Here is a 24134-nt window from a genome sequence, read left to right on the forward strand (position 1 = left end):
GGCGAGGCCCCCGCGCCGTCACCATCGCCCGCCTGGGCCTGGCGCCAGCACCGGGGCCGGGTTGGGGCCGCCCGCTCGGCGCAGCGCGGGACGGCGGCGGCGGCGCCCGCCCCCCCCTCCTTCCCGGGGCGGTGGGGGCGGGCGCGGGAGTTGGGGAGGGCTGAAGAGGGGCGCGGTGCTGCCCCGCGCCTCGCGGCGGCAAGATGGCGGGCTGAGGCGGGGACTACAGCTCCCGAGAGACCCCGCGCGCGGCGGCGGCGGGGGGGCGGGGCGCGGCCGCGCGCGCCCCTTCGCGCGTTCGCGCGGGGCCGCGCGCGCCCCCGCTACGGAGCGCGTGCGGGGCCCCCGCGTCACGTGACCCTCGTGAGTGGGGGCGGGGTGAGGGGCTCTAAGGGGCTATAGGGGCTGGGGGGGGGGTAGAGACCATAAGGGATGTGGAGATGGGGGCCCTGGGGCTGTAGGGGATATGGGGAACCATAGGGGCTGTAGGGAGCGTGGGGTAGGGGGCTATAGGGGCCGTAGGGAGTGGGGGTGCAGAGCATATAGGGACTATAGGGGATGTCTGGATACTCGAGAGAGTATAGGAGCTGTAGGGATTCTAGGGCCTATAGGGACCCAGCAGGTGTGGGGTTGTGGGCACCGGGGTGGTATGGGATGCAGTGGAGTCCATGGCAATCCGGTGCGTATAGGCTCTAGGAGGTACAGGAACTAAGGGCATAGGAACAGGCAGACACATAGGTGCTGCGGGATGCATAGGTGCAGAAGACAGTTGCAGGGAAAAAGGTTGTAAGGGTTTGGGGCGGGGGGGGGGCAAGCGCTGTGGGGCTATGGGGGGGGTGCGGGGCCAGCGGGCTATAGGGCCAGGGAGGTATGGGAGGAGCAAGGGCAGCAGGGGGCTCTAGGGGTGGCTGGCAGCGGCAGGGCCGGCGCCCGCCCCACGGCGCGGCTTTTGTTCCCCCCCCCCCCCCCCCCCCGTGCAGGTCGGTGCCGCGGGCGGACGGACTGACGGACGGACACCGGCCGAGCAGGTGAGAGCAGCCGCCAGCAGGGAGAGGTGGGCGGTGGGAGCCTCCCTGTGCCTGGCATCCCCCCTTCCTCCTCCTCCTTCTCCTCCTCCTCCTGCTCCTCTCGCAGGCAGCGATGGCAGCGCCCCGGTAGGTGCCGTGGGGACCATGGCCACGGACTCCGGGGAGCCTGGCGGCGGCACGGAGCAGCCCCGAGCGGCCTCCCCGGAGGCTCCTGCCGCCGCCGCCGCTGCTCCGGAGAGGAAGCGTTTCTTCCGCAAGAGCGTGGAGCTGGTGGAGGAGGAGCAGCAGCGCGCGGCGGTAGAGCAGCGGGGCCCCGAGGCGCGGAGCGACGGCGGTGGCGGTGGCGGCGGACGAGAGAAGGCCAAGCAGGACATTGAGGAGGAGGCGGAGATGAAGGCGGTGGCCACCTCACCGGGTGGACGCTTCCTCAAGTTTGACATCGAGCTGGGCCGTGGCGCCTTCAAGACCGTCTTCAAGGGCTTTGATACTGACACCTGGGTCGAGGTGGCCTGGTGCGAGCTCCAGGTGAGCCCACCCTGCCCCTGCCGCCGGGGCATGGCAGCGCAGCACCCCCAGGGCCCTCCTGGCCCTCCCTGCTTGCATTGCCACAGGGGAAACTCCAAACTCGCCCGTGAACCCTTGGCCCATCCGCGTGCCTCAGGTTTGTCCCTTGGCCTGTGCATAAATTGCACTTTTCATTCTTAAGTTCATTGGCAGCGCCCCCAATCCGCCAAGCGCTCCATCCAAACTCACAGCTTAACCCCAAACTGTACTAAGCTGCCACAGCACATCGGGTAGCCCATGCTGCTTATTAACTGCTCCCTTAGGTTCTTTAAGCTGTCCTTCAAATTCATCGATTAACACTGCTGGCTGCAAACCTTCTAAATTTGCTGTTTTCTCACCGTGCCCCATGGTGCTGCGCCATGGCGGGTTTGTCACGGTTTCCTCTAACGAGTGGCCGCGGGAACGGAGAGGCGTTGCCGCGGCGCGTGAGGCGTTGGCCGCAGCTCACGCCAGGAATGCTGGCGGTGAACTTGGGACCGCCTCGGGGCCCCTTCACCCCCAGGACCGGAAGCTGACCAAGGCCGAGCAGCAGCGGTTTAAGGAGGAGGCCGAGATGCTCAAGGGGCTGCAGCACCCCAACATCGTCCGCTTCTACGACTCCTGGGAGTCCACACTCAAGGGCAAGAAGTGCATTGTCCTCGTCACCGAGCTCATGACGTCCGGCACCCTCAAGACGTGAGTGGTGCCAGGCACCAGTCTGGGGAGAAAGTGAGGGGGTTTGGGGTCACAGCAAGAGAGTTCGGGTGAGCCGAGCTTTGAGGACATAGCGAGAGGTTTGGGGACATAATGAGGGGGTCTGGGATGTGGTGAGAGGGCTTGGGGACGTGGAAGGGGTCAGGGCTGGGACAAGAGGGCTTGGTGACACATCGAAGGGGTCAGTGACAGGATGAGAGCACTTGGGGACACGTCGAAGGGATCGGGCCCGGGAGGAGGGGACTTGGGGCCAGGACGAAGGGGCTTGGGAACATGGTGAAGGGGTCAGGGACAGGACAAGGGTGCTTGGGGACAGCATGAGGGAGCTTGGGGACATGTCAAAGGGGTCAAAGCCAGGGCTAGGATGAGGAGCTCTGCTGGGGGCTGGTGTGGGGGGCCGGGGCGGGCACCATAGGGCGGCATTGGCCTGGCTACTGCTGCCCTGCAGGTACCTGAAGCGCTTCAAGGTGATGAAGCCCAAGGTGCTGCGGAGCTGGTGCCGGCAGATCCTCAAGGGGCTGCACTTCCTGCACACCCGCACGCCGCCCATCATACACCGCGACCTCAAGTGTGACAACATTTTCATCACCGGCCCCACTGGCTCCGTCAAGATCGGTGACCTGGGCCTGGCCACCCTCATGCGCACCTCCTTCGCCAAGAGCGTCATTGGTGAGCGTCCGGTTGTGCGACTGCCTCCGCCATGGCCGCAGCCACCGCCGCCTTGCACCAGCTTAGCTCACTGCCACCCTCACAGGCACCCCTGAGTTCATGGCACCAGAGATGTATGAGGAACGCTACGACGAGTCAGTGGACGTCTACGCCTTTGGCATGTGCATGTTGGAGATGGGCACTTCCGAGTACCCCTACTCTGAATGCCAGAACGCCGCCCAGATCTACCGCAAAGTGACCAGCGTGGGTGCCCCCATGGGGAGCCAGGCAGGCGGGCGTCCCCTCCCTGGTGCCCGGTCTCAGCTCTGCCCTCCCCTCACAGGGCATCAAGCCAGCCAGCTTCAACAAGGTGACGGACCCAGAGGTGAAGGAGATCATCGAGGGCTGCATCCGGCAGAACAAGGCGGAGAGGTAGGGGAGTCAGGGGACCGCAGTGGGACCCCTGGCATGTCCCCATCGCCCCCTTGCCCCACCTCCCTTGCCCCCAGGCTCTCCATCCGCGACCTGCTGAACCACGCATTCTTCGCCGAGGACACTGGCCTGCGCGTGGAGCTGGCGGAGGACGACGGGGGCCGCGACTCCTCCCTGGCGCTGCGCCTCTGGGTAGAGGACCCCAAAAAGCTGAAGGGGAAGCACAAGGACAACGAGGCCATTGAGTTCAGCTTCAACCTGGAGGCCGACGTCCCCGAGGAGGTGGCCTACGAGATGGTGAGCGGTGGTGGGGATGGGAGGCGCGTAAGGCCCCGGCGGGGAGTGGCCTCACCCCCAGCCCACCCTCTTGGTAGGTGAAATCCGGCTTCTTCCACGAGAGCGACTCCAAGGCAGTGGCCAAATCCATCCGGGACCGGCTGGCGCTGGTGAGGAAGACACGAGAGCGGAGGCAGACCGACGAGCGGCGGGACCTGCTGGGCCGGGGAGCACCCGGCGGCCCCGAGAGCGAGGACACCGAGGTGGACCAGCACGTGCGGCAGCAGCTGCTGCAGCGGGGCCCAGGCCACGCTGCCGGTACGACCTCCCCCCGCCCTGGCCCCCCGTTTTGCCCTTCTCCATCACCCCTCAGCACTCAGCACTACCTCACTTTCCATCTGACACAGCCGACAGCCTCTCGGAGAACAGCGCTGTCCCCGATGCCTCCAGCCTCGCCGCTGCAGAGCCGCCAGGCCCGGCCGAGCACCTCTACCCACCACCGCTCACCGGGTGCTACCAGGCGGTAAGAGGCTCTGTGGAGGCAGCCGCCATGGCGCTGCTGGCGCCGGCTGGGCACCAGCAGCGGCAGGTATTCTGCCCCTGTTGCAGCCGCCCTCATCCTCTCACAGCTGCCAAACCTGGGCCATCCCCCACTGCCTGCTTGTGTCTCACCGCGGCAGCACCCACCGCTTGCGGTAGGTCTCCAGCTCCAGCAAAGGCTCCAAAGATAGCCTTTGGAGCTATCTTTTGCCCTGGGCCAGGCAGAGGGAGCATTAGTGCCCCTAACTCCCTCCCACGCTCACTGTTCCCCCACAGCACCTGGAGCTCCAGCCTACAATCCGGGCAGAAGGGCCGGCGCTGGAGCCCACGCTGGCCACTGCCACTGCCTCCCCTCCACGTGCCCTGCTGGAGCCCCCGGCTGTCGATGGGGAGCCAGGGTCCGACACTGCCCTGCCGCAGCAGAGCTCCCAATCAGGGCCACCGACAGCCATAGCACAGCTGCCGCCAGCTCCGGGCGGGCCGGCCCTGGCAGCACAGCCGCAGACGATTGCCACGGTGCAGCCAAGCACTGCGATGCAGCCAAGCACTGCAATGCAGCCGGCAGATGTGGTGCAGCCACACGCAGTCCCTGGGATGCAGCTGATCCCCACCATGCAGCCGGCAGCTGCGATGCAGCCGCAGACTGTTCCTGCGATGCAGCCGCCACCTCCGGCACAACCAGCGGCCGCGATGCAGCCGCAGACCATCCCCGCAATGCAGCAAGTCACTGCGATGCAACCGCTGACGGTTCCTGCGATGCCACAGGTGGCTGCGATGCAGCCGCAGCCACTCCCTGTGATGCAGTCGCAGACATTTTCCGGGATGCAGCAAGTCACTGCGATGCAGCCGCTGCCCGGTATGCAGCCGGCTCCCCCACTGCAGCCAACAGCTGCGATGCAGCACCAGACGGTCACCGCAATGCAGCCATCGGCTGCAATACAGCCCCAGACAATCCCTGAGATGCAACAAGTTGCTGCGATGCAGCCAGCGGCCACGATGCAGCCACAGATGCTCCCTGCGATACAGCCAGTTCCCCCAATGCAGGCAATCCCCACGATGCAGCCACAGACGGTTCCCGGGATGCAGCCGGGAACTGCGATGCAGACACAGGCAGTTCCCGGCCTGCAGCCAATCCCTGCGCTGCAGCCGCAGACGCTCCCTGCGCTGCAGCCGACCCCCCCAATGCAGCCGATCCCTGCGATGCAGCCACAGGCAGTTCCTGCGATGCAGCAAGTCACCGTGATGAAGCCACAGGCGCTCCCCGAGATGCAGCGAGTTGCGACGATGCAGCCACCAGCCTCGATGCCGCCAGCCCCAGGAATGCAGCCGGCTCCTGCCACATGCCTACCGCCAGCCCTGCCCTTTGCCACCCCATCCGAAGGGGCCCCATTAGAGCCAGAGCCGCCGGGTGACTGCCTTGGCCCCGTGCCGGAGCCGCTGGCAGCATTCACCTTCACTGCGCTGGAGCCGCCGGGCTTTGTTGCCTTCCCAGGATACCCACCAGAGCAAGCGGCCTTTCTGCAGCCTGGCTATGCATCCTGGAGCCTCGCCAGTGCCGCGGCCACCCCGCACCCAGGGCAGGAGGCTGCACAGGTTCGGGGGGGCCCCCCCACTGCCGTTTCCCTCCCCGGGGGCCGTGCCGGGGTTTTGCGTGGTGGCGGCCGGCTCCTGCTCGCATCCTGCTCTCTCCGCAGGCTTCGCAGCTGGAGCAGCCAGCGGCAGCAAAGCCGGAGGTGGCCTCGGGGTGAGCAGGTGTGGGGTGGGCGGTGGGGGGGACAGGCAGGTGGATGGCAGAATGGGAGCCAGTGCAGCCTCCCTGTCTCACCCACCACTGCCGTCCCCTCCGCAGCCCCGACGGCACCCCAGGCAGCCACGAGCCCACCAGTGGCAAGGCCGAGCGCGGCCGGCAGCGCCGCGCCTCCTGCCCTCGGCCGGATAAGGGTGCCCGCTTCCAGTTGACAGTGCTGCAGGTGGGTGGGGAGCACCAGTGGCACTGAGGGGGGATGTGGCATCCCCGTATGCCCACTGCCCTCCTCTCCCTTCTCTGGCAGGTCTCGGCACCAGGGGACAACACAGTGGAATGCCAGCTGGAGACCCACGACAGCAAGATGGTGACGTTCAAGTTCGATGCCGACGGAGACGCCCCCGAGGACATCGCTGACTACATGGTGAGTGCCAGGCTGCTGCCACTGCATGCTAGCAACGCAGTGCTTCATTAACGCTGCCTTTGCCGCTGCCAGGTTGAAGACAACTTCGTGCTGGAGGGCGAGAGAGAGAAGTTCGTGGAGGAGCTGCAGGCCATCGTGGCGCAGGCACGGGAGATCCTCTGCGGGCCGGCCTGTGCAGCTCTCCAGGTAAGTCTGCCTCTGCCCGTCACCCCTGGTGCCAGCATTTTCTCCTCCCTGGCATTTTCTCCTCCCCGGCATCTCCATGCAGGCAGGGCCGCCTGAGCCAGCACAGAGCACCCCAGCCCCAGCTGTTGGCGAGTGTGGGGCAGCGTGGCCAGCCGTGGTGGGGGCAGTTCGTGCCCCAGCGCTCAGCTCAAAGCTCGCCGGCATGTCACCACCGCCACCAGGCGAAGGTGCCCCCCAGTCGTCCCCTGTTGGCCGCTGGCGCTTCTGCATCAACCAGACCATCAGGAACCGAGAGGCTCCAGGTCCCCTGGCACTCGACCCCAGTGAGTGAGCACCGCCGTCATTGCTGCCACATGGAGGAAAGACTTGTGGTGGCTGCCCTGGTGATGGCCATTGCCCACCTCTCTGCGTCACTACAGGTGTGGAGGAGCCTGCGCAGAGCCGGCCGCCCCTGGAGACGCTCAACACCAAGGCCGTGGAGATGGAGGCATCCATGCCCCAAGGCTCAGAGCCAGGCATCCCCCAAGATCCGGAGATGTCTGTGCCCCACAGCTTGGAGCCAGGTGTCCCCCAGGGTCCAGAGACATCCATCCCCCAAGGTCCAGAAATGTTTGTCTCCCAAGGTCTGGAGACATCTGTCTCCCAAGGTCTGGAGACATTCATACCTCGAAGCTCAGAGCCAGATGGTCCTCAAGGTCCAGAGACGTCCATCTGCCGAGGACCAGAGTCAGATGTCCCCCGAGTCCCAGAGATGCCCATCCCCCAAGTCCCAGAACCATCCGTGCCCCGAAGTCCGGAGCCAGATATCCCACAAGCCGCAGAGCCATCAGTGGCCCAAGGTCCGGAGCCAGAGGCCGCCACAGCTTGGGAGCCAGAAGAAGCACTGGACCAGGAGCTGGAGGCATCAGACAGCGAGGGCCCACCAAAGCGGGGGTTCGCTGACACCGGCATCCGGACGCTGGATGAGAAGTTGCGGACGCTGCTGTACCCGGAGCACAGCTGCGGTGAGAGCCAGCGGGACGGTGCCGGCTTCGAGTCGCCTTCCTCCTCCTCCTCGGAGAGCCTCAGCGGCCCCGTGGGGCGCCACGTGAGTCGCGGGGGCTCGGCGGGGCCGGGCCAGGGGCCAGTGGGGGGCGGCAGCAGCAGCGGGGCTGGCTCGGGACCCCGCTCTCCGCAGGAGCCGCTGCCACTGGACAGCACGGAGGGCTGGGCCGCCGCCGCCGCACCGCCGCCACTGCCACCACCCGGAGCTGCGCGCCCGCCGGCAGCAGGAGGTGGATATTTCGGCCTCAGGTTTACTTGCCCTAGTCTCAAAAACCCCATTAGCAAGAAAACGTGGACCCGCAAATTAAAAAGCTGGGCCTACAGGCTCCGCCAGCCCGCCGCCTTGTTCAAGAGGGCGAAACCCCGGCCAGGTAGCGTCGCCGCGCGCCAGGGGCTCGCGCCTAGGCTCCCCATCGCTCGTTTGCTTCCTTTGCCCCCCCCCCGGTTTGTTTTGCCCCTGCCGCCACCCTCCCATCGTTTTGCCATTCCACGTAGCCGGGGCTTGGCGGGGGGCTCGGGGGGGCCGGGGCCGCGCTGGCCCCCTGCGCTCACCACGGCTTCCTGCCACTGCTTTTCCTCTGGGCAGGCGAGGCAGAGGAGCTGCGGCCAAGGGTGGCCGGGAGTCGTTTCGGGGAGCCCCGTGGCGAGGCCGGCCTCCCCCCGCAGCGCAGCGTGGCCCCAGGCTCCTTCCGGCGTGGACGCTTTCAGGTTGGTGCCACCAAGGGGCGCGAGGGGCCCTGGCGTCCAGACGGTGGCAGGAGGGGGGCTGGCCTCTTGCGGGGACCCCCAAACTGCCTCTGGGACCCCTAGAGGTGAGGGCAGCTGCCCTAGCGACCTCCAGACTGCCCTAGGGACCCCTCCCTAAACTGCCTCCAGACCCCCCCCAGAGGTGACAGAAGCTGCCCCCAGGACCCCCAAATTGCCACCAGAACCCCCAAGAGGTGACAGGATCTGCCCTGGGGGACCCTGAAACTGCCCCAGGGACCCCAAAATTGCTCCAGGCATCCCCCAGAAGTGACAGGAGCTGCCCCAGGGTTGCGCAGGGACTGCCTAGAGATGATGGGAGTTGCCCCACAGCACCCCAGACGGTCCCAGGGACTGCCTAGGGGTGACAGGAGCTGCCCGAGGGACTCCCAGACTGCCCCTAGGGCCCCTCCAAGGAGCCCCAGGAGTGACGGGGATCCTCGGTGAGTCCCTAGCCTGCCTCCCTCCCCCCCCCCCCCCAGCAAAGGGGCTGGCGTGTCTGGCTTTGTCTGCCACCGTCTCACTCACCATCCCCCCGCAGGTGGTGGCGGTGCCTGCACGGGGGTCAGAGGAGCTAGTGGGTGCTCAGGCCGCGCCGGGAAGCCCGCCGGGGGGCTCAGGCTCAGACAGCGAAGCTTCAGTGGTCCCCCCCTGTGGGCTGCGGCACCCCGGCTCTGGCGCCCACTCGCCCTCATCGCCCATGAGCAGCGACGGCGACTCTGAGCTCGAGGATGAGGACCTCCGGGCTGAGCTGCAGCAGCTGCGGGAGAAGTAAGGAGGTTCTGTGGGTGGAGGTCCAGGCATCTGGGGCTGCGTGTCCCCCACCCTGGGTGACAGCCCTGTACCCCCACCAGGCACATCCAGGAGGTGGTGACGTTGCGGGCGCAGCAGGACCGGGAGCTGCAGGAGCTCTACGTCCGCCTCCGTGCCCTGAGGGAGGCCCGGGGGGATCCTGGAGAGGCCGGGCTGCCCCCCGCCTCCCCCCGTCGGCCCCGGGCCCTCAAGGGCAAGGCCCGGGGGCGCCCACCAGCCCCTGATGCTGGCTCTGTACCCGCAGGTGGGCCCCGCACCCAGATGCCTGGGCCCGTGGTGGGGGGTTAGGATGCTAGGGTCCACTCTACTGAGGAGGGGACTTGGATGCCTGGGCCCGTTCCAGGGGGCTTGGATGCCTGGGCCTGCTATGGGAGGGGCGCCGGGACACCAGGGCCCATCCTCTGTCCCAAGCCTGCTGGGGTTCTTGAGCCGGTGGCAGGAGGAATTGGGGTCTGGTTCAGCCCCATAGCAGCCACCAGTAAGTCCCTGCCATGTCCCCAGAGCGCGCCCACGGCAGCTTGGCGCCAGCCCTCCCCTCCTCCTCCTCCTCCTGCGCCAACAGCTCTCAGCACCTGAGCGGCTCCCGGGGCCCGGCCCCGCCAGGTACCACAGGATGGCGGGGTCCCACCACGCCTGCCTGGAATGCCTGGGCTCCTCTCCTGGGATGCCTGGGCCGCCTGCCGAGGCCTGCGTCGGCTGATGGCGCCTGTGCCTTGCAGAGCCACAGCGGGCGCCACCGGCTGCCAAGAAGGGCCTCTTCACAGACGACTTCCACCGGCTGGTGGACGAGTGGGCACGGGAGACAGCAGGCAGCCCTGGCCCCAAGCCCAGCCTCAACCAGCTCCGGCAGAGCTGGGGCCGCCCAGAGCCCGACGCCCGGGCCAGGACCGCCGAGGTGAGGGGGGTGTCCGGATGCCTGGGCCCCCTGGGGGGTGCCCCGCTCTGAGCGCTCCCCCCCCCCCCCCCCCCGTCTCTGTCTCTCTTCCTGGTGCCGCAGGGCACGTCGTCGTGGGTGTCCACACTGGTGCAGCTGCGCGGTGCCCTGCCGCCTGCCCTGGCCTTCACTGGGGCACCGCCGCCACCCCCTGGGCTGCCCCCCTGCGGCCCCTTCCCGCCCCGGTGGGCCCCGGCGCCCCCGCCCGGACCCCTGGGCCCAGCCCTGCATGGCACCGGCTGCCCTGTCCCACCGGGGCCCAAGTGAGCCACCGCCCCACGGTGCCGATGCCAAGCCACAGCTGCCCCGGTTCGACCTGGAACTCATTTCAACCCAAATCCTTCCTGGTTTGTCTTCAACTTGCCTTGTTTTACCCCCAGACCTCCCTGGTTTGTCCTAAATCCATATTGTTTCACCCCAAAACTGCCTTGGTTGATCACTGAGCTGCCTCAGCTCAGCTGAAACCTCTCATCCTAAAACGGGCCCATTTCACCCTAGAACCTTCCCAGTTCTCACCCCACCTTGTTTCACCCCAAAACCTCTACGGTTTGTCCTAAACCTGCCGTGTTTTACCCCGGAACCTCCGTGTTTTGTTCTAAACCACCTCATTTCACTCCAGAACTGCCTCGGTTGACCCCTGAGCTGTCTCAGCTGAGCCAAAACTGCCTTGTTTCACCCTAAAACCTCCCAGTTTCATGCTAATCCCACCTCATTTCACTCCAGAACTGCCTCGGTTGACCCCCGAGCTGTCTCAGCTGAGCCAAAACTGCCTTGTTTCACCCTAAAACCTCCCAGTTTCATGCTAATCCCACCTTGTTTCACCCCCGAAAACTCCTGTTTTTGTCCTAAAGCACCTCATTCCGCTCGGAAGCCTCCCTGTTTCATCCTAAAACTGCCTTGTTTTACCTCAGAACGTCTCGGTTGGCCCGAGTGCCTCACCTGAGGCCAAACCTCCCCATTTCGTCCTAAAACCGCCCCGTTTACTGGACCCCTGCATATTGCTCCAAATTGTCTAATTTGACCCCCCAAACAGCCTAGTTTCCCCCCAAACTGCCTGTTTTTCCCCAAACCTCTTCTTTGGGTCTCAAACCTGCCTCCATTGAGCCTAAACCCCTCGGTCACCTCACGAACATCCTTGTTTGGCCTTGAAACCCATTGTCTTGCCCCCAAACGGCCCTGTTTTACTGCAGACCCGCTGCAGGTGGGCGATTTGGGGTGTAAACATGAGGTTTTCATCCATCTACCTCATTTCAGCCCCCCCATCATCTTCCCCCAAGCCAGCAAGGTTCTGGGTTCGTTCCGTGGCGTTTGGGCTCCGGGGGCGGTGGCAGGCAGGGCCCCGCGTTTATTTTTGTTTTTATTTTTTTTGATGGATTGTTACAAAGGAGTAAAAACAACAAAAAAAGGAAAAATAAAAACCCACGTGGAGAAGCAGGTGTGTTTCTGTTTGGGCGGGGGTGCATCACTCGCAATATGCTCGCGCTGTCCGCGCCACTCTCAAGATGGCCGCCGCCTGGATGGGAGCCGCTGAGGGACATGGGGGGGCTGGGGGGTGGCGTTCCCGCGTCCCCTTGTCGCCACTCCCAAGATGGCAGACGGCACCGCGCCTTTGCGAGCGCCCCGTGATGGCGGCGCGGCCAGGACGCGTGACCCCCCCCCGCACCTCCTCCTTCCGGTGACCCCAAGATGGTGGCGCGGCCCCGCCCCCTCCTTCCCGTTCCGTGTTTGAATAAACTTTATTGGGAGGCCGGGGCCGAGCAGCGGCGGCGACAGCAGCGGCAGCGGTGCTGGGGCCTGGCCGGGGGGGGGCGGGCGTCGGGCCTGGGCAGGGAGGGGGGAGCGTCGGGGCCCTAAAGAGCCTGAAAGGGGCGCCCCACGGCCTTACAGAGCCAGAGAGGAGGTCCCAGGCCCCTATAGACCTGGTGGGGGTTGTCCCAGGACCCTATAGACCAGGGTGGGGGGTCCCGAGCCCTATAGGGTCTGGTGGGCCGCACAGAGCCGTGTGGAGGCGGGGCTGGGCCCCGTGGATCTGGGGAGATCCTATAGAGTAGCATTGTAGGGGGGTTAAGGAAGGGAGCTCCTATAAGGAGCTGCACTCCCTACAGAAAGAGAGGAGAGATTTCCATAGGGGAAAGGGGGCCGTGAGAGGTTGGGTCTCTGCAGAAAGGAGCCGAAAACATCCTGTGAAATTTCACATATGGAAATCTTATAGGGAAGAGGGAGGCAGGGATCTATAGGGTTTGTGAGGCCAGCTGTGGAAGAGGAGCCCCCCCCCGCGTGGGGGGGGGAAGCTGCCCCGTGGGGCTGATGTCCTGGGGTGGTGGTAGGGGGGGAGAAGGAAGGCACCTATAGCGGGAGTAGGGGGTGCCTATAGCAAGGCCCTGCTATGGCCTCCGTGCCTGTGTACTGCCTGTGCCGGCTGCCCTATGACGTGACCCGCTTCATGATCGAGTGCGATGTCTGCCAGGACTGGTTCCATGGCAGGTGGGAGCCGTGGAGGGCCATGGGGAGGGGGCACCTGGGAGAGACTGGAAGGGGGATGGGGTAGATGGGGATGGTGAGGGGATGTGGGGGGCATGGGGGTGGTATAGGGCCTGGGAGGGCAACAAGGGGGAGGGTGGCAACAAGGGGGCACTGGGGAGGGACAAGATAGGGGGGACAGCATGGGAACCGAGGGGCTGCCAGGGCCTGACCTGTCCCCCTTGCGCCCCACTACAGCTGCGTGGGGGTGGAGGAGGATGCAGCGGCCGAGATTGACCTCTATCACTGCCCCAAGTGCCAGGAGCTGCATGGCCCCTCCATCAGTGAGTGCCCGCCCGCGCAGTTCCAAGCCCCTGCCTCCCCCCCCACACACACACCGTTGTCCCAGGGGCGGCCAGCTTCCAGCCCCGGCTCCCTTCCCAGCCCTGACGTGGCCCCTGCTCCGCAGTGAAGCGGCGCCGTGGCCCCACCAAGCAGCCAGATGCAGAGCCCATCCGCACCATCCGTACCGGGAGCGCGCAGTTCGTGCGGGAGCTGCGGGGCCGGACCTTCCCCAGGTGAGAGGGGGCTGTGGGCACTGTGCCGGCGGGGCCGTATGGTCGGCATAGGGCTAGGAGCTGGGCCTATGGAGAGCAGTCAGGACCGAGAGCTGGACACGCTGCTTCTCTGTGTCTCCCAATCTGCACTGTTTTTTATACCTCATGTACCGGGTGTTTGGGGGCAATATGGACTGAAAGACGCTTATGGCAGTAGCAACAAGCCCCAAGCATGCTGAAAGCTCCATTTGGGCCCCTCCCTGAGCGCTATAGGGGTTATAGGGAGCTGTAGGGCATGGGGCCGGGTGATGTGGGGGCCCCGCAGGGCCCGGCCCAGTGCTGCAACCCCCCCAGTGCCGATGAGGTGCTCCTGAAGCCCAGCGGAGCCCAGCTGACAGTGGAGTACCTGGAGGAGAACAGCTTCAGCGTTCCCATCCTGGTGCTGCGCAAGGAGGGGCTGGGCATGACCCTGCCACCCCCCACATTCACCGCCCGTGACATCGAGCACTACGTGGGTGAGAAGCCCGCCCGGGGCGCCGTGGGGCAGGCTGGGGGTGCACAGGGGTGTCTGTGGGGCAGGCTGTGTATTGGCATCTATGGGGTCTGTGGGGAAAACTGGACCAGTGGAGCAAATTAGAGGCACATAGGAGCATCTATGGGGCAGGCTGAGGGTGCAGAGGAGTGTTTATGGGGTGCGTGAGGCATGCTGAGGCTGTATAGCGATGTCTTTGGGGCCTGAGGAATAGATTAGGGGTACATAGGGGTGTCTACGGGGCAGGCCAGGGGTGCAGAGAATCACGGAATCGGTAAGGTTGGAAAGGACCTCTGGAGATCATCTAACCCAACCCCCTGCCCAAGCAGGGTCACCTAGAGCATGTTAGACAGGGTTGCATCCAGGGGGGCCTTGAATATCTCCAGAGAAGGAGACTCCACAACCTCTCTGGGCAACCTGTTCCAGTGCTCTGTCACTCTCGCAGGAAAGAAATTCCTCCTCACATTCAGGCAGAACTTCCTGTGGTTCAGTTTGTGGCCATTACTTCTTGTCCTGTCGCGTGGTGCTACTAAAAAGAGTTTAGCTCCATCTCCTTGATACGCTCTCTTCAGATACTTAAACACAAAGGTTCCCTCTCAGTTTTCTCCAGGGTAAACAGGCCCAGCTCTTGCAGCCGTTCCTCGTAGGGCAGATGCTCCAGCGGTGTCTGTGGGGTGTTTGGGGCAGTCTGGAAGCGTGAATGGGTGTCTTTGTCCCATTAGGGCAGGCTGGGAGTGCAGGGGGGTCTCTATGGGGTGTGTGGGGCACGCTAGGGTTATGTAGAGGTGTCTATGGGGCCTGTGGAGCAGATCAGAGGTACATAGGGGTGTCTATGGGGTGTGTGGGGCACGCTAGGGTTATGTAGAGGTGTCTATGGGGCCTGTGGAGCAGATCAGAGGTACATAGGGGTGCCTATGGGGCAGGCTGGTGATACATAAGGGCGTTTATAGGACAGGCTGAGAGTACATACGAGTGACTGTGAGGCCTGTGAAGTATATTTAGGGTACATAGGAACATTTATAGAGCAGGTTGAGAGCATGTAGGGGAGCCTGTGGGGTGTGTGGGGGGGGGCTGAGGGTGGAGGTGGGTGTCTGTGCCACACATGGGGCCAGCTGGGGGCACATAGGGGTGTCTGTGGGGCAGGCTGAGGTTACCCAGGGGTATCTGTGGGACCCGTGGGGCAGGCTGAGGGTGCAGAGGGGTGTCCGTGGGGTCGATGGGGCACGCAGGAGGTGCGGTGTGGGGTGCAGCACCATCTCCCCCCCCCCCAACGCCAGGCCCAGACAAGGAGATCGATGTCATCGACGTGGCACGCCAGGCTGATTGCCGCATGCGTCTGGGCGACTTTGTCACCTACTTCTGCGGGACCCGCCGCGATCGCGTCCTCAACGTCATCAGCCTTGAGTTCTCCGACACCCGGTGTGTCCCTGTGTCCCTCCCTCTGCCATTCTGCCTGCTGTGGAGGGCCTCCCAGCCCTGACAAAGCCCATCCCGCAGGCTGTCCAACCTGGTGGAGACGCCGCGCATTGTGCGCAAGCTCTCGTGGGTGGAGAATTTGTGGCCAGGTGAGTCGGTGTTCGAGCGGCCCAGCGTGCAGAAGTACTGCCTCATGGGTGCCCGCGACAGCTACACCGACTTCCACATCGACTTCGGCGGCACCTCTGTGTGGTACCACGTGCTGCGGGTGCGCCTGGTGGCAAGGGCTACAGGGCAGCCGGGGGCCTCTTCAGGGCCCCTGCCCTGCCCCACGTGACCCTTTGCTCCCTGTCCCACAGGGTGAGAAGGTTTTCTACTTGGTTCGGCCTACCCCAGCCAACCTGGCCCTCTTTGAGACCTGGAGCAGCTCCAGCAATCAGGGCGAGATGTTCTTCGGCGACCAGGTGGACCGGTGCTACCGCTGCCCCCTGCGCCAGGGCCAGACCCTCTTCATCCCTACCGGTACAGTCCCCCTGATGTCCCCGGGGATCTCCCTGACCTCTCCCAGGTCCTGCTGGGTCCATTAACCACGTTCATCAGGGCCAGGCTTTCTCCATCCCCACCGGTACATCCCCTGGGATCTTTCCAACTCTCTCTGGGTTCTTTATTCACCTTCCTCAGGGCCAGACTTTGCTCATTTTCCGGGCTGTCCTCAACCTTCTTCAGGTCTCCCATGGTGCTTCATCCACTTTCATCAAGGCTAGATCGTTTTTATCGCTACCAGCAGAGTCCCCTGATGTTCTCCAGGCTCTCTCCAACCTTCTTGCACCTTCCCACTTCTCTCATGCACCTTTACCAGGGCCAGACACTTTTCATCCCTGCTGTTATGGTCCCCCAATGTCCTCGAGGATCTTCCTGACTTTCCTTAGGCCCCCCCAGGTCCCTTACCCACCTTCATCAGGGCCAGACTGTCTTCATCCCACCACTTCTTCATCCACCAGGCTGGATCCACGCGGTGCTGACGCCTGTCGACTGCTTGGCCTTTGGAGGCAACTTCCTGCACAGCCTCAACATCGACATGCAGCTCAAGTGAGTGCTGAGGCATTGTGGGGTGTTGCGGGGCACTGTAGGACGTCGCAGACCCCCTGACATGCCCCCCCGATGTGCTCCTGACCCCTCTAGGGCCTATGAGATCGAGAAGCGGCTCAGCACTGCCGACCTCTTCAAATTCCCCAACTTTGAGACCATTTGCTGGTATGTGGGCAAGCACCTGCTGGACACATTTCGAGGTGGGTCCTGCTGCCCCAAGGTGCACTGGAGGGGGGGGCTGGGGTCCTTGCCCTGCTTCCAGGGGTCCTCAGCACCATCTTGGCAGGGTCCTGCAGGTCCAACCCTGCTCCCAGAGGTCCTCAGCCATGTCCTCGAGGGTCCCTGGGGTCCTCAGCCCAACCCTAGGGTGGCCTATGGGGGTCCAGCCCCTGCTCCCAGAGCCTTCAGCTCCATCCTGGACAGTCCTTGAGGTCTAACCCTAGTCTTGGGGGGCTCCTGCACTCCCTGGAGTCCTTTGGTGGCTCCTTAAGTGTCTGAGCCTTGTCCTGAGGGACCCCAGCCCGACTTTTGGGGTTTCTGGAGGTCCCAGCTTGGTCTAGGGGGGGGGTCCTTGGGCAGCTCAGTCCCATCGGAAGGGTCCTAGCTTGGTTCTCAGGTGTTTGAGGTATCCTAGGGGTCCCAAATTGGTCCAAGGGGGGAGGTCCCAGCCTAGTCCTTCGGGGTCTGGAGGGGTGTCTCAGCCTGATCTTGTGGAGTTCTAAGGGAGTCTGCACCTAGTCCAGAGATCCCAGCCTAGTCCCGGGGGGTCCTTGGGTATCTCGGACATGTCCTGGGGGTCCCAGCCTGGCCCTGGGGGGTTGTAGCTCAGCCCTGGGGTGTTGTGGGGGAGGGAGGGTCCAGGCCCCATAGAGGTGGCCTCAGGGCATCCCTGTGCATCCCCAGGGCTGCGCGAGAATCGCCGGCACCCTGTGGCCTACTTGGTGCACGGGGCCAAGGCACTGACCACCGCTTTCCGTTCCTGGACCCGCAAGGAGGTGAGGGGCCAGGGTGAGGGGCTGCTGAGGGCCTACCCTGGCGGACAGTGGGGGGCTCTGGGGCAGACATGGGGGTGGTTGGGGGGCTCCAGAGCGGATATGGGGGTTTGGGAGGCTCAGGGGTGGATGGGGGGGATGTCCCCATTTTGAGGCCACAGCCCCTCTCAGCCCCATTTTGCCTTCATTTTCCCCCAATTCATTTCCTCCTCCCAGGTACTGGCTGAGCATGAGCACGAGATCCCTGAGACTGTGCGGCCTGGGCAGCTCATCAAAGACTTGGCAAAGGAGATCCGGCTGGTGGAGGTAGGGGCCACCGGGGGGCAATGGGGGCACTGGTAAGGACTGGGAGGGTCGGAAAGCCCCTGCGGAGGTCACTGCTTCCCCCCACCTCCGCAGGACATCTTCCAGCAGAGCATGGGCAAGTCGGGGCCCCCCTTTGGGCTGCCCCGGCCCCACCCCGAGCCCCTTGGCAAGAAGGGGGGTGCCCGCAAGGCCCCCCCTGGGGCCGGGCCCCGCCGCCTGCAGCCCGAGGTGCTGGAGCCGGAGGGACGCCGGGGCCCCGCACGCAGCCCGGAGCTGCCGGAGGACGAGGAGGAGGACGACGAGGAGGACGAAGAGGACGAGGAGGAGGAGGAGGTGAGGGGCAACACCATGGCCGCCACCTTCAATTCTGCAGGGCATTTTGGGGGCTGTGCAGCCCTAGCCCTGGGGGGTTACGGCACCTGGGCAGGCCTCACCCCCCTCTCTCCCCCACCATATTGTTGCTGCCAGCCGGAGGCACCCAGCTCCAGCCCGGAGGAGACGGATGGTGACTCGGAGGCGGCCGAGGGGGAGTTGCCCCTTGGCGTGGCCAACGGCCGTGGTGCCCGGTGAGCAGCCCAGAGGGCGTTTGGAGGGAAAAATGGGAGTCCAGGGCATGGCAGTACAGGAAGGGGTTTGGGGGGCAGCTGCCAGGCTGAGCCCCTTCCCCCCTCCCCATCGCCTGCCCCCAGGCCTCAGCGGAGCCACCTCGGGGGGCGATGGCAGCCTCAGGCCCCTCCGTCGCCCTCCTGCTCCCCACCAAGCCCCGCTGGTGCCCACAGCCTCGACCTCGACTCTGAGGAGGACCTGCAGATTGACGAGACACCGCCACGCCGTGGCTCCCGCCGCCTGCCCCGTGAGTCCCCCAAAGCTGGGCACCTCCCTGGGCAGCCAAACCACACCCCCAGCCACCAATCCTCCTCCCAACGAATCGCCCCGAACCAGGTCCCCCTACAGGAGTTCACTATCCCCACACACTCCCCCCACCCGGATTCCTCAAATCCCGTGGGAACTCTGCTACCTGGTGACCGTGGACCTTCCCAGGAACCCCCAAACCTTCAGCATCCACTCAGAGCTTAGGCCGTCACTGAGGACCCTTCCTCCCAAACCTTCTCCATCCCCCCAGGACTCCGGGGGGGGGGGTCACTGGGGGCTGTCTCGTGACCCCTGTGTCCCCCTCAGGGCTCCCCCGGAAGCTGCCCCGGGCCAAGCCGTGCTCGGACCCCAACCGCGTACGGGAGCCAGGGGAGGTTGACTTCGACATTGAGGTATGGGGATCCAAAGGGACTGGGGGGGTTGTAGGGCTCTGAGGGGCTGTGGGGCTCGCTCCTCAGCTGTGTGTTTGTGTCCCCTCCCCTCCCCCCAGGAGGACTACACGACGGAGGAAGAGGAGGGAGGGGCCGGCAGTGCTGCTGGTATCCTTGACCTGCTCAAGGCCAGTCGGCAAGTTGGGGGGTCTGAATACCCCCAGCTCAGGTGAGGGCAGCCTGGGACAATGCGCTGGGTGTCCCTGGGGTTGGGGGGGGAAGCATATTGTTGGGGGGGGCTGGGGTGCCTGTGACCCGTGAGGGTCACCAGGGTGAGGGGGTGAATTCGGCGGATTTCCAGGAGGTATTTGGGGGAATGATTTGGAGGGGGGATTAGGAAGGTTTGGGGAGAGGATTGAGGATTTTGGTAGTCTCCTATGGGGGGGGTTGGGGGCAGCTGGCAAGGGGTGTTGCTGGGGGCTGACCTGTGCCGCGGCACCCCCAGCGAGGCGCCAGCCTCCCCCAGCACACGAGAAGCCATCCAGGGCATGCTGCGTATGGCCAACCTGCCAGCAGGGACCCCCCCGGTGGTGGCAGGGGCCCCAGGCTGGTGGGCGACCGGGCAAGCGGCCGAGCGGGGCGTCCCTGGCGCCTCTGGGGCCCCGCGCCGCCTGCTCCCAGCCCCCCGCAGCACCGACAGCGAGGATGAGGCCAGCCCTGACGAGCATGACAGCCTGGGCGCCTGCTTCAAGGACGCTGAGTACAGTGAGTGCCAGATGCTGGCGTCCCCAGCGGAGGCGGGGGGGGGCAGAGCCACCTCCTCCCCCCCCCCCAGCCCTGAACCTATCCCCTCTGCTCCCTGCCTCAGTTTACCCCTCACTGGAGTCGGACGAGGACGACCCAGCTCTGAAGTCACTGCCGAAGAAGAAGAAGGTCACAGACGACGCACCCTGGAGCCCTAAAGGTGCGAGGGCGGCCCTGGGCACCTGGGCCCTAGTCTGATTCCCTCCCTGTCCCCCACTACACTCATCACTGTGTCCACCCCCCCTCCCTGCAGCCCGCGTGACCCCGACGCTACCTCGGCAGAGCCGCCCTGTTCGGGAGGGCACCCGTGTGGCCTCGGTGGAAACGGGGCTGGCCGCTGCTGCCGCCAAACTGGCCCAGCAGGTACCGCCGCTGCTGGGAGTGTGCTGGGTTTGGGATGGTTCCAAATGGTTCCAAGATGCTCGCCACGTATTTTGGGGCAAACATGAGGCTTTAGAAATGTGGGCTGGTGGCATGGGAGTGAAGGGGAGTAGTTCGGGGGCTGCATTTAGGGGCAGTGGGGGCACTTGTGGCACCATTGGGAGCATTTGGGGGCAGTGAGGGCTGCAGGGGTCACTGGGGCAGCTGAGGGACAGTACAGCGCCCACGTTGCCCCCCAGGAGCACCGCAAGCTGCAGCGACGGAAGGGTCCAGTGAAGCGCCGCCCACCTTCGCCACCCTCAACAGAGCCAGAGCCCGAGGCGGAGCCCGAGCCCCAGGCAGAACCCGAGGCTGTGGCAGCGGTATCTCTGGAGACGGCAGAGCTGGAGGCCGCCGCCGGCGGGGGGGAGGCGGAGGGGCACACGGAGCCGCCTCCCTACCCACCCAGCCTGGCTGACCACGAGTACACCGCGCGGCCAGGGCTGCCGGGCCGGGCGCCCGCCCCTATGGCACCTGGCGTCTTCCTCTCAGGGCCACGCCGGGGTGTACCGCCGCCTGGCGAGTGGGGAGCCCGGACAGGGGGCCGAGGTGGCCCCGAGGCGCCACGCGGCCCCCCCGGGCCGGTGGCGGGGCCGGGCCGGCGCCCGCGAAAGGGCCTGGCCACGGCTAAGCAGCGTCTTGGCCGCATCCTCAAGATCCACCGCAATGGGAAGCTGCTGCTCTGAGAGGGGCCCGGGCCGGGCCCGCCGCGGGGCCCCTGCGCCGGCAGGTGCTGCCGCGGGCTCCGCCGCAAGGGGAAGCCCGGGGGGCGGGGCCCTGCCCGGCCACGCCCACCGCGCTGACCTCCCCCCTCTCCCTGCCCAACACAGCCTGGTGACGAGGCGGGACTGCTTTTCATTGGACGCTGATGGAGCAGAGGGCGGTGCTTCCCCCTTGCCCCCCTGCAGGATTGGCTGAGGAAAGGGTGGGGCTTCCTCTGATGAGTCGCGGTTGGATTTCTTTTTTTTTTTAACCCCCTACCCTGCGTCTTCAGGTTGAGTTTGGGGCGGGGCGAGGTCCTTCCTCATTGGCTGCTGCCCCACTCGGGCTGGGCTCCACCCACTTTTGTAGGAGCCGAGTGAGGCCACGCCCCCCCACTTTTATATTGTTAGAATAAAAAAAGGAGAAAAATCGAGCGAGCCTGCGCGGATCGGTGCGTCACGTGACCTCGCGGGCCCTGCGCAGCGCTGCCTGCGCGTTTCGCGAGACGTGAGTTGCGGGAGTCTCGCGAGAAGCGCCTCGTAGGCTGCGTTTTGCCCTCGCGAGATCTTCCAGGGTGCCGCTGTCGCCGGCCGAGGAGGCAGCGGCGGTCTGCGCTCCTCCCCTTTCCCGTCACGCTCTCGCGCGCTGCCCTGGATCTCGCGAGAGCCGCGCAGCCTCCGAAACTCTCGCGAGGCCTGGCGCCACCCCGCCCTGGCCGTTGTGTCCCGCTTCGGCCTCGCGAGATCTCGGGGCAGGTCTCGCGGGAGGCGCCCGCCTGCCCGCCGGTGAGTCCCGGACTGCCGCCACCGCTCCTGCCGCCGCGGGACGTTTTTTCGCGAGCAGGGAGGGGGCTGGCGAGGGCTGCCGCTCGGAGCCCTCGGGGCACCTTAGCCCCTCCGCTCGCCCCAGCGATGCCGTCTTGTGGGGTGGAGAGGGATGGAGCCGTTACCGGCACGGGGAGGGGGGAGCTGTGGCCGTGAGAGAGCCGAGGGAAGTCTCGCGAAGTTTGCTGGGCCTTTGTGTCTCGGCGGCACGTCCTCTCGCGAGACCTGGTGCCGCTCATTGTCGCGAGAGGTCGCTGCCACCGGCGGGGGCGCGCTCCTCACCCTCCCCCCTCCGGTGTGGCCGCCGCCGCTGCGGGGTGGGGGCAGGGAAGCATGGCCGCCCCCTAGTCTCGCGAGATTTCGCCCTGTGAACCCGGCTCTCGCGCGGCTTCCCTCCTCCTGCGCGAGATCCCGCCCTGTCGCCCCCCCTTCCTCTTCCTTCCCCCCCCCCCCCCCCCCCCAGCGCGGCGCCGCTTGTGTTCCCATTGGTTACTTCCTTCCCCTCATGGCCGGCACTCGCGGCGCTCTCGCGAGACCTCAGTGACGGCGCCGCCCCGCGCGCGGCGCTCTCGCGGGAGCCGTATTCTCGCGGGATTTCGGCGGGGCCGCGGTTCGGGGTCTCTGTGTAAGATGGCGGCGGCGGCGGCAGGAGGCGGCCGGGCCCGGCACTGACCCCCCCCACACGCCCCCCCCCCCAGCCCGCCCCCAAGCAGGTACCGGCCGGGCCGCGGGGGCGTGGGGATCGGCCTGGCGGGGGGGCGGTCACCGGGGCAGGGCTCGGGCCACTGCTCTGCCCTGGCAGGCGGTCTGGCTCCGTCATGCAGGGCCCTTCTCCCCCTCCCCCCCCCCCCCCACCAGCGCTGTGTGCTTCCCCCGCCTCGCTTTCCTGCGGCCTCACGGTGCCTTCCACCGACTCCCTGCTTTTAGCATTTCCCCCATGCTCCTGCGGTTTGGATTCTCTGGCTCTGCTTCTCCCTCTCTGCTCTAGCCCCGTTCTGCTCTCTTATGATCCCCGCGGTTCCGTCCCCTCCATGACAGAAGGAGGATGTGCCCCTCCCCACCCCCGCAGTGTCTCTCTGCTTTGAGGGCTTTTCCTTTGAGCTTGGCCATTTGTGGGTCTTCTGGAGGGATTCGGCTCTTTTTTTTCTTATTCGTCCCCGCATTCAAGGGGGGGGGGGGCTGCTCAGGTGCCACATCTCTTTCTCTGGGACTTCTCCGTCGTTCGTGGGGGTCTTCTCAGCCCCGACTCCCCCAGCACTGTGCCCCTTCAGCGCCCTCACCCCCCTCCCCGCTTCAGGCAGTTCCTTTCTTGCATTTCTCCAGCCCCGCTCCCCAGGCTCTGCTGCTCCCTCTTCTGGTGACACCTGGCTCCTGTTTCTCTGTGGCCTGGGGGCAGTCCCCCTGCCCCTCCTCCAGGACACGAGGCTCTGTGTCCTTGCCCCACATCCCCTCTCCCCGCGCTGGGGGTTGTGTCTTGGTGGGACTGGCCATTCCCAGGCTTTGCTTTCTCTTCCCCCATTTATTCAGAGGGGCTGGGTCCTGCCACTTGCAAGCAGTGCAGGAGAAACGCCCTCGGGTACTGTGAAGCTTCCCCTTCTCCCGCGTGGGGCCAGCTAAGGCTCTATGGAGCCTTCCGAGGGGAAAGACTGTCGCGCCTGGGGTCGGCCTGACTCTAGACCCTGGGAGCACCGATCTGTGCCCCTTGCTCCAGGTGCTGCTGCGTGCTTCTGCATCAATGTACCGCACAAACGCTGTACTTTTTTTGTTCTTTTTTACATTTTTATGTTTTCACTGCATGTTTTATCGGTGGAGGCTTTCCCAGTCCCTGGGATCCCCTGTCTTTTGTGTGACAGGAGGTGTTGCTCACATGAGCTTTCACATTCCTATTCCTTTCCATGGCAGAGTTTTCCCCTTCCCAGTCTCCCAGCGGCTGCCCTGAAGCTCCGGCCCCATCCTGGGGTGTTTGAGAGCCTGCATCCCCATCCTGGGCGGCTCTGGGGGCTTCAGCCGGCTCCGAGGCCTCACGCTGCCCTGCCGGCTCGCCTGCAGGCCCCCCCCCCACTAATCTACGGCTTGCAGAGAGTCTGCACTTCGCAGCCGGGGCCCCGCACGGCCCGCGACTCAGACGGCGCCAGGCCGAGGATGGACTGGCTGTGATTCCCGGTAAGGCGGTGCTACTGGGTGCCTCCGTCCCCAAGCAGAGGCTGAGCTTGGGCGGCCCTGCTGCACCACCTCCCCCCACAGCAAATCGGGGCAGTGACGGCACCATGCTGCCAAAGCCGGCCCTTATGCTGGGATTGCCTCGGAGCTCCTTAGTGCTGGAGCCCCCCTTCCCTAGCCGGCGCGGGGCCGGGGGCGGTGCGAGTGGATGGCTGGTGCCGCGCCGCCGCATCCGTCCTTCTAGTCCTCCCTCCCGCCCGGCGTTTTGCACATTCATTGTTCCCTGGCGGAGTCACGACGTCATCTCCCGCCGCCACGGCGCCCGCAGCCTGCTGGGACTCGCAGTCCCCGGCCCAACAATAGCAGCAGCGGGAGGCTCCCGTGGTGCTGCTGGGGCCCCTCTGGATGCCTGGGCCCCCGCAGCGGGGGGAGGGGCATAGCACAGCCCTCCACAGCCCTGTGTCACCCCGCAGGCTCAGCGCACAGACCACCAACTGAAGATGAAAGTGGACCGAACTAAACTGAAGAAAACCCCCACGGAGGCGGTGAGTGGGGGGT

At 65.5% G+C, this 24134-nt stretch overlaps 3 protein-coding genes across 20 annotated transcripts in view; all 3 read left to right on the plus strand.

Moving 5' to 3' along the window:
* The first annotated feature begins 304 nt into the window (after positions 1 to 304).
* Positions 305 to 11501, plus strand: WNK3 (WNK lysine deficient protein kinase 3). Of its 4 annotated transcripts, XM_062598660.1 has the most exons (26): positions 305 to 363; positions 981 to 1028; positions 1135 to 1553; positions 2095 to 2267; positions 2734 to 2954; positions 3040 to 3197; positions 3277 to 3365; positions 3443 to 3662; positions 3740 to 3959; positions 4049 to 4164; positions 4271 to 4336; positions 4458 to 5774; positions 5876 to 5925; positions 6031 to 6151; positions 6233 to 6349; positions 6422 to 6535; positions 6618 to 6858; positions 6955 to 7134; positions 7231 to 7622; positions 7713 to 7809; positions 8166 to 8287; positions 8865 to 9094; positions 9178 to 9380; positions 9638 to 9739; positions 9856 to 10031; positions 10134 to 11501. In XM_062598660.1, exons 3-26 carry the CDS (start codon positions 1173 to 1175, stop codon positions 10335 to 10337), a joined length of 5310 nt encoding a protein of 1769 aa, XP_062454644.1. In that variant the 5' UTR covers positions 305 to 363; positions 981 to 1028; positions 1135 to 1172; the 3' UTR covers positions 10338 to 11501. The 4 variants fall into 4 exon arrangements, with proteins under 4 accessions (XP_062454644.1, XP_062454641.1, XP_062454643.1 ...); XM_062598657.1 differs by having other exon boundaries at positions 6955 to 7622; XM_062598659.1 differs by having other exon boundaries at positions 355 to 378; positions 6955 to 7622.
* Positions 11502 to 11926: 425 nt separating this feature from the next.
* On the plus strand, positions 11927 to 21025 carry PHF8 (PHD finger protein 8). Of its 6 annotated transcripts, XM_062598663.1 has the most exons (21): positions 11927 to 12554; positions 12789 to 12874; positions 12975 to 13108; positions 13413 to 13602; positions 14897 to 15038; positions 15117 to 15303; positions 15395 to 15557; positions 16037 to 16124; positions 16218 to 16324; positions 17028 to 17119; positions 17333 to 17422; positions 17516 to 17755; positions 17891 to 17988; positions 18112 to 18275; positions 18602 to 18687; positions 18786 to 18895; positions 19172 to 19431; positions 19535 to 19630; positions 19724 to 19833; positions 20091 to 20620; positions 20721 to 21025. In XM_062598663.1, exons 1-20 carry the CDS (start codon positions 12457 to 12459, stop codon positions 20574 to 20576), a joined length of 3027 nt encoding a protein of 1008 aa, XP_062454647.1. In that variant the 5' UTR covers positions 11927 to 12456; the 3' UTR covers positions 20577 to 20620; positions 20721 to 21025. The 6 variants fall into 6 exon arrangements, with proteins under 6 accessions (XP_062454647.1, XP_062454646.1, XP_062454649.1 ...); XM_062598662.1 differs by having other exon boundaries at positions 20091 to 21025; XM_062598665.1 differs by having other exon boundaries at positions 18202 to 18275; positions 20091 to 21025.
* Positions 21026 to 22075: 1050 nt separating this feature from the next.
* HUWE1 (HECT, UBA and WWE domain containing E3 ubiquitin protein ligase 1) overlaps positions 22076 to 24134 on the plus strand; it is a 29478-nt gene continuing 27419 nt past the window's right edge. For 8 of the 10 annotated variants that reach the window (XM_062598646.1, XM_062598650.1, XM_062598654.1 and 5 more), the window contains exons 1-3: positions 22076 to 22129; positions 23319 to 23579; positions 24050 to 24121. In XM_062598646.1, coding sequence (XP_062454630.1) covers positions 24077 to 24121 — 45 coding nt within the window. In that variant the 5' untranslated portion in view covers positions 22076 to 22129; positions 23319 to 23579; positions 24050 to 24076. Of the gene's footprint in view, positions 22130 to 23287; positions 23580 to 24049; positions 24122 to 24134 lie in introns of those variants that run through there. The other 2 variants (XM_062598649.1, XM_062598648.1) reach the window with 2 other exon arrangements.

This window comes from Rhea pennata, chromosome 35 (genome assembly GCF_028389875.1).
Source record: "Rhea pennata isolate bPtePen1 chromosome 35, bPtePen1.pri, whole genome shotgun sequence".
NCBI classification, from domain to species: Eukaryota; Metazoa; Chordata; class Aves; order Rheiformes; family Rheidae; genus Rhea; species Rhea pennata.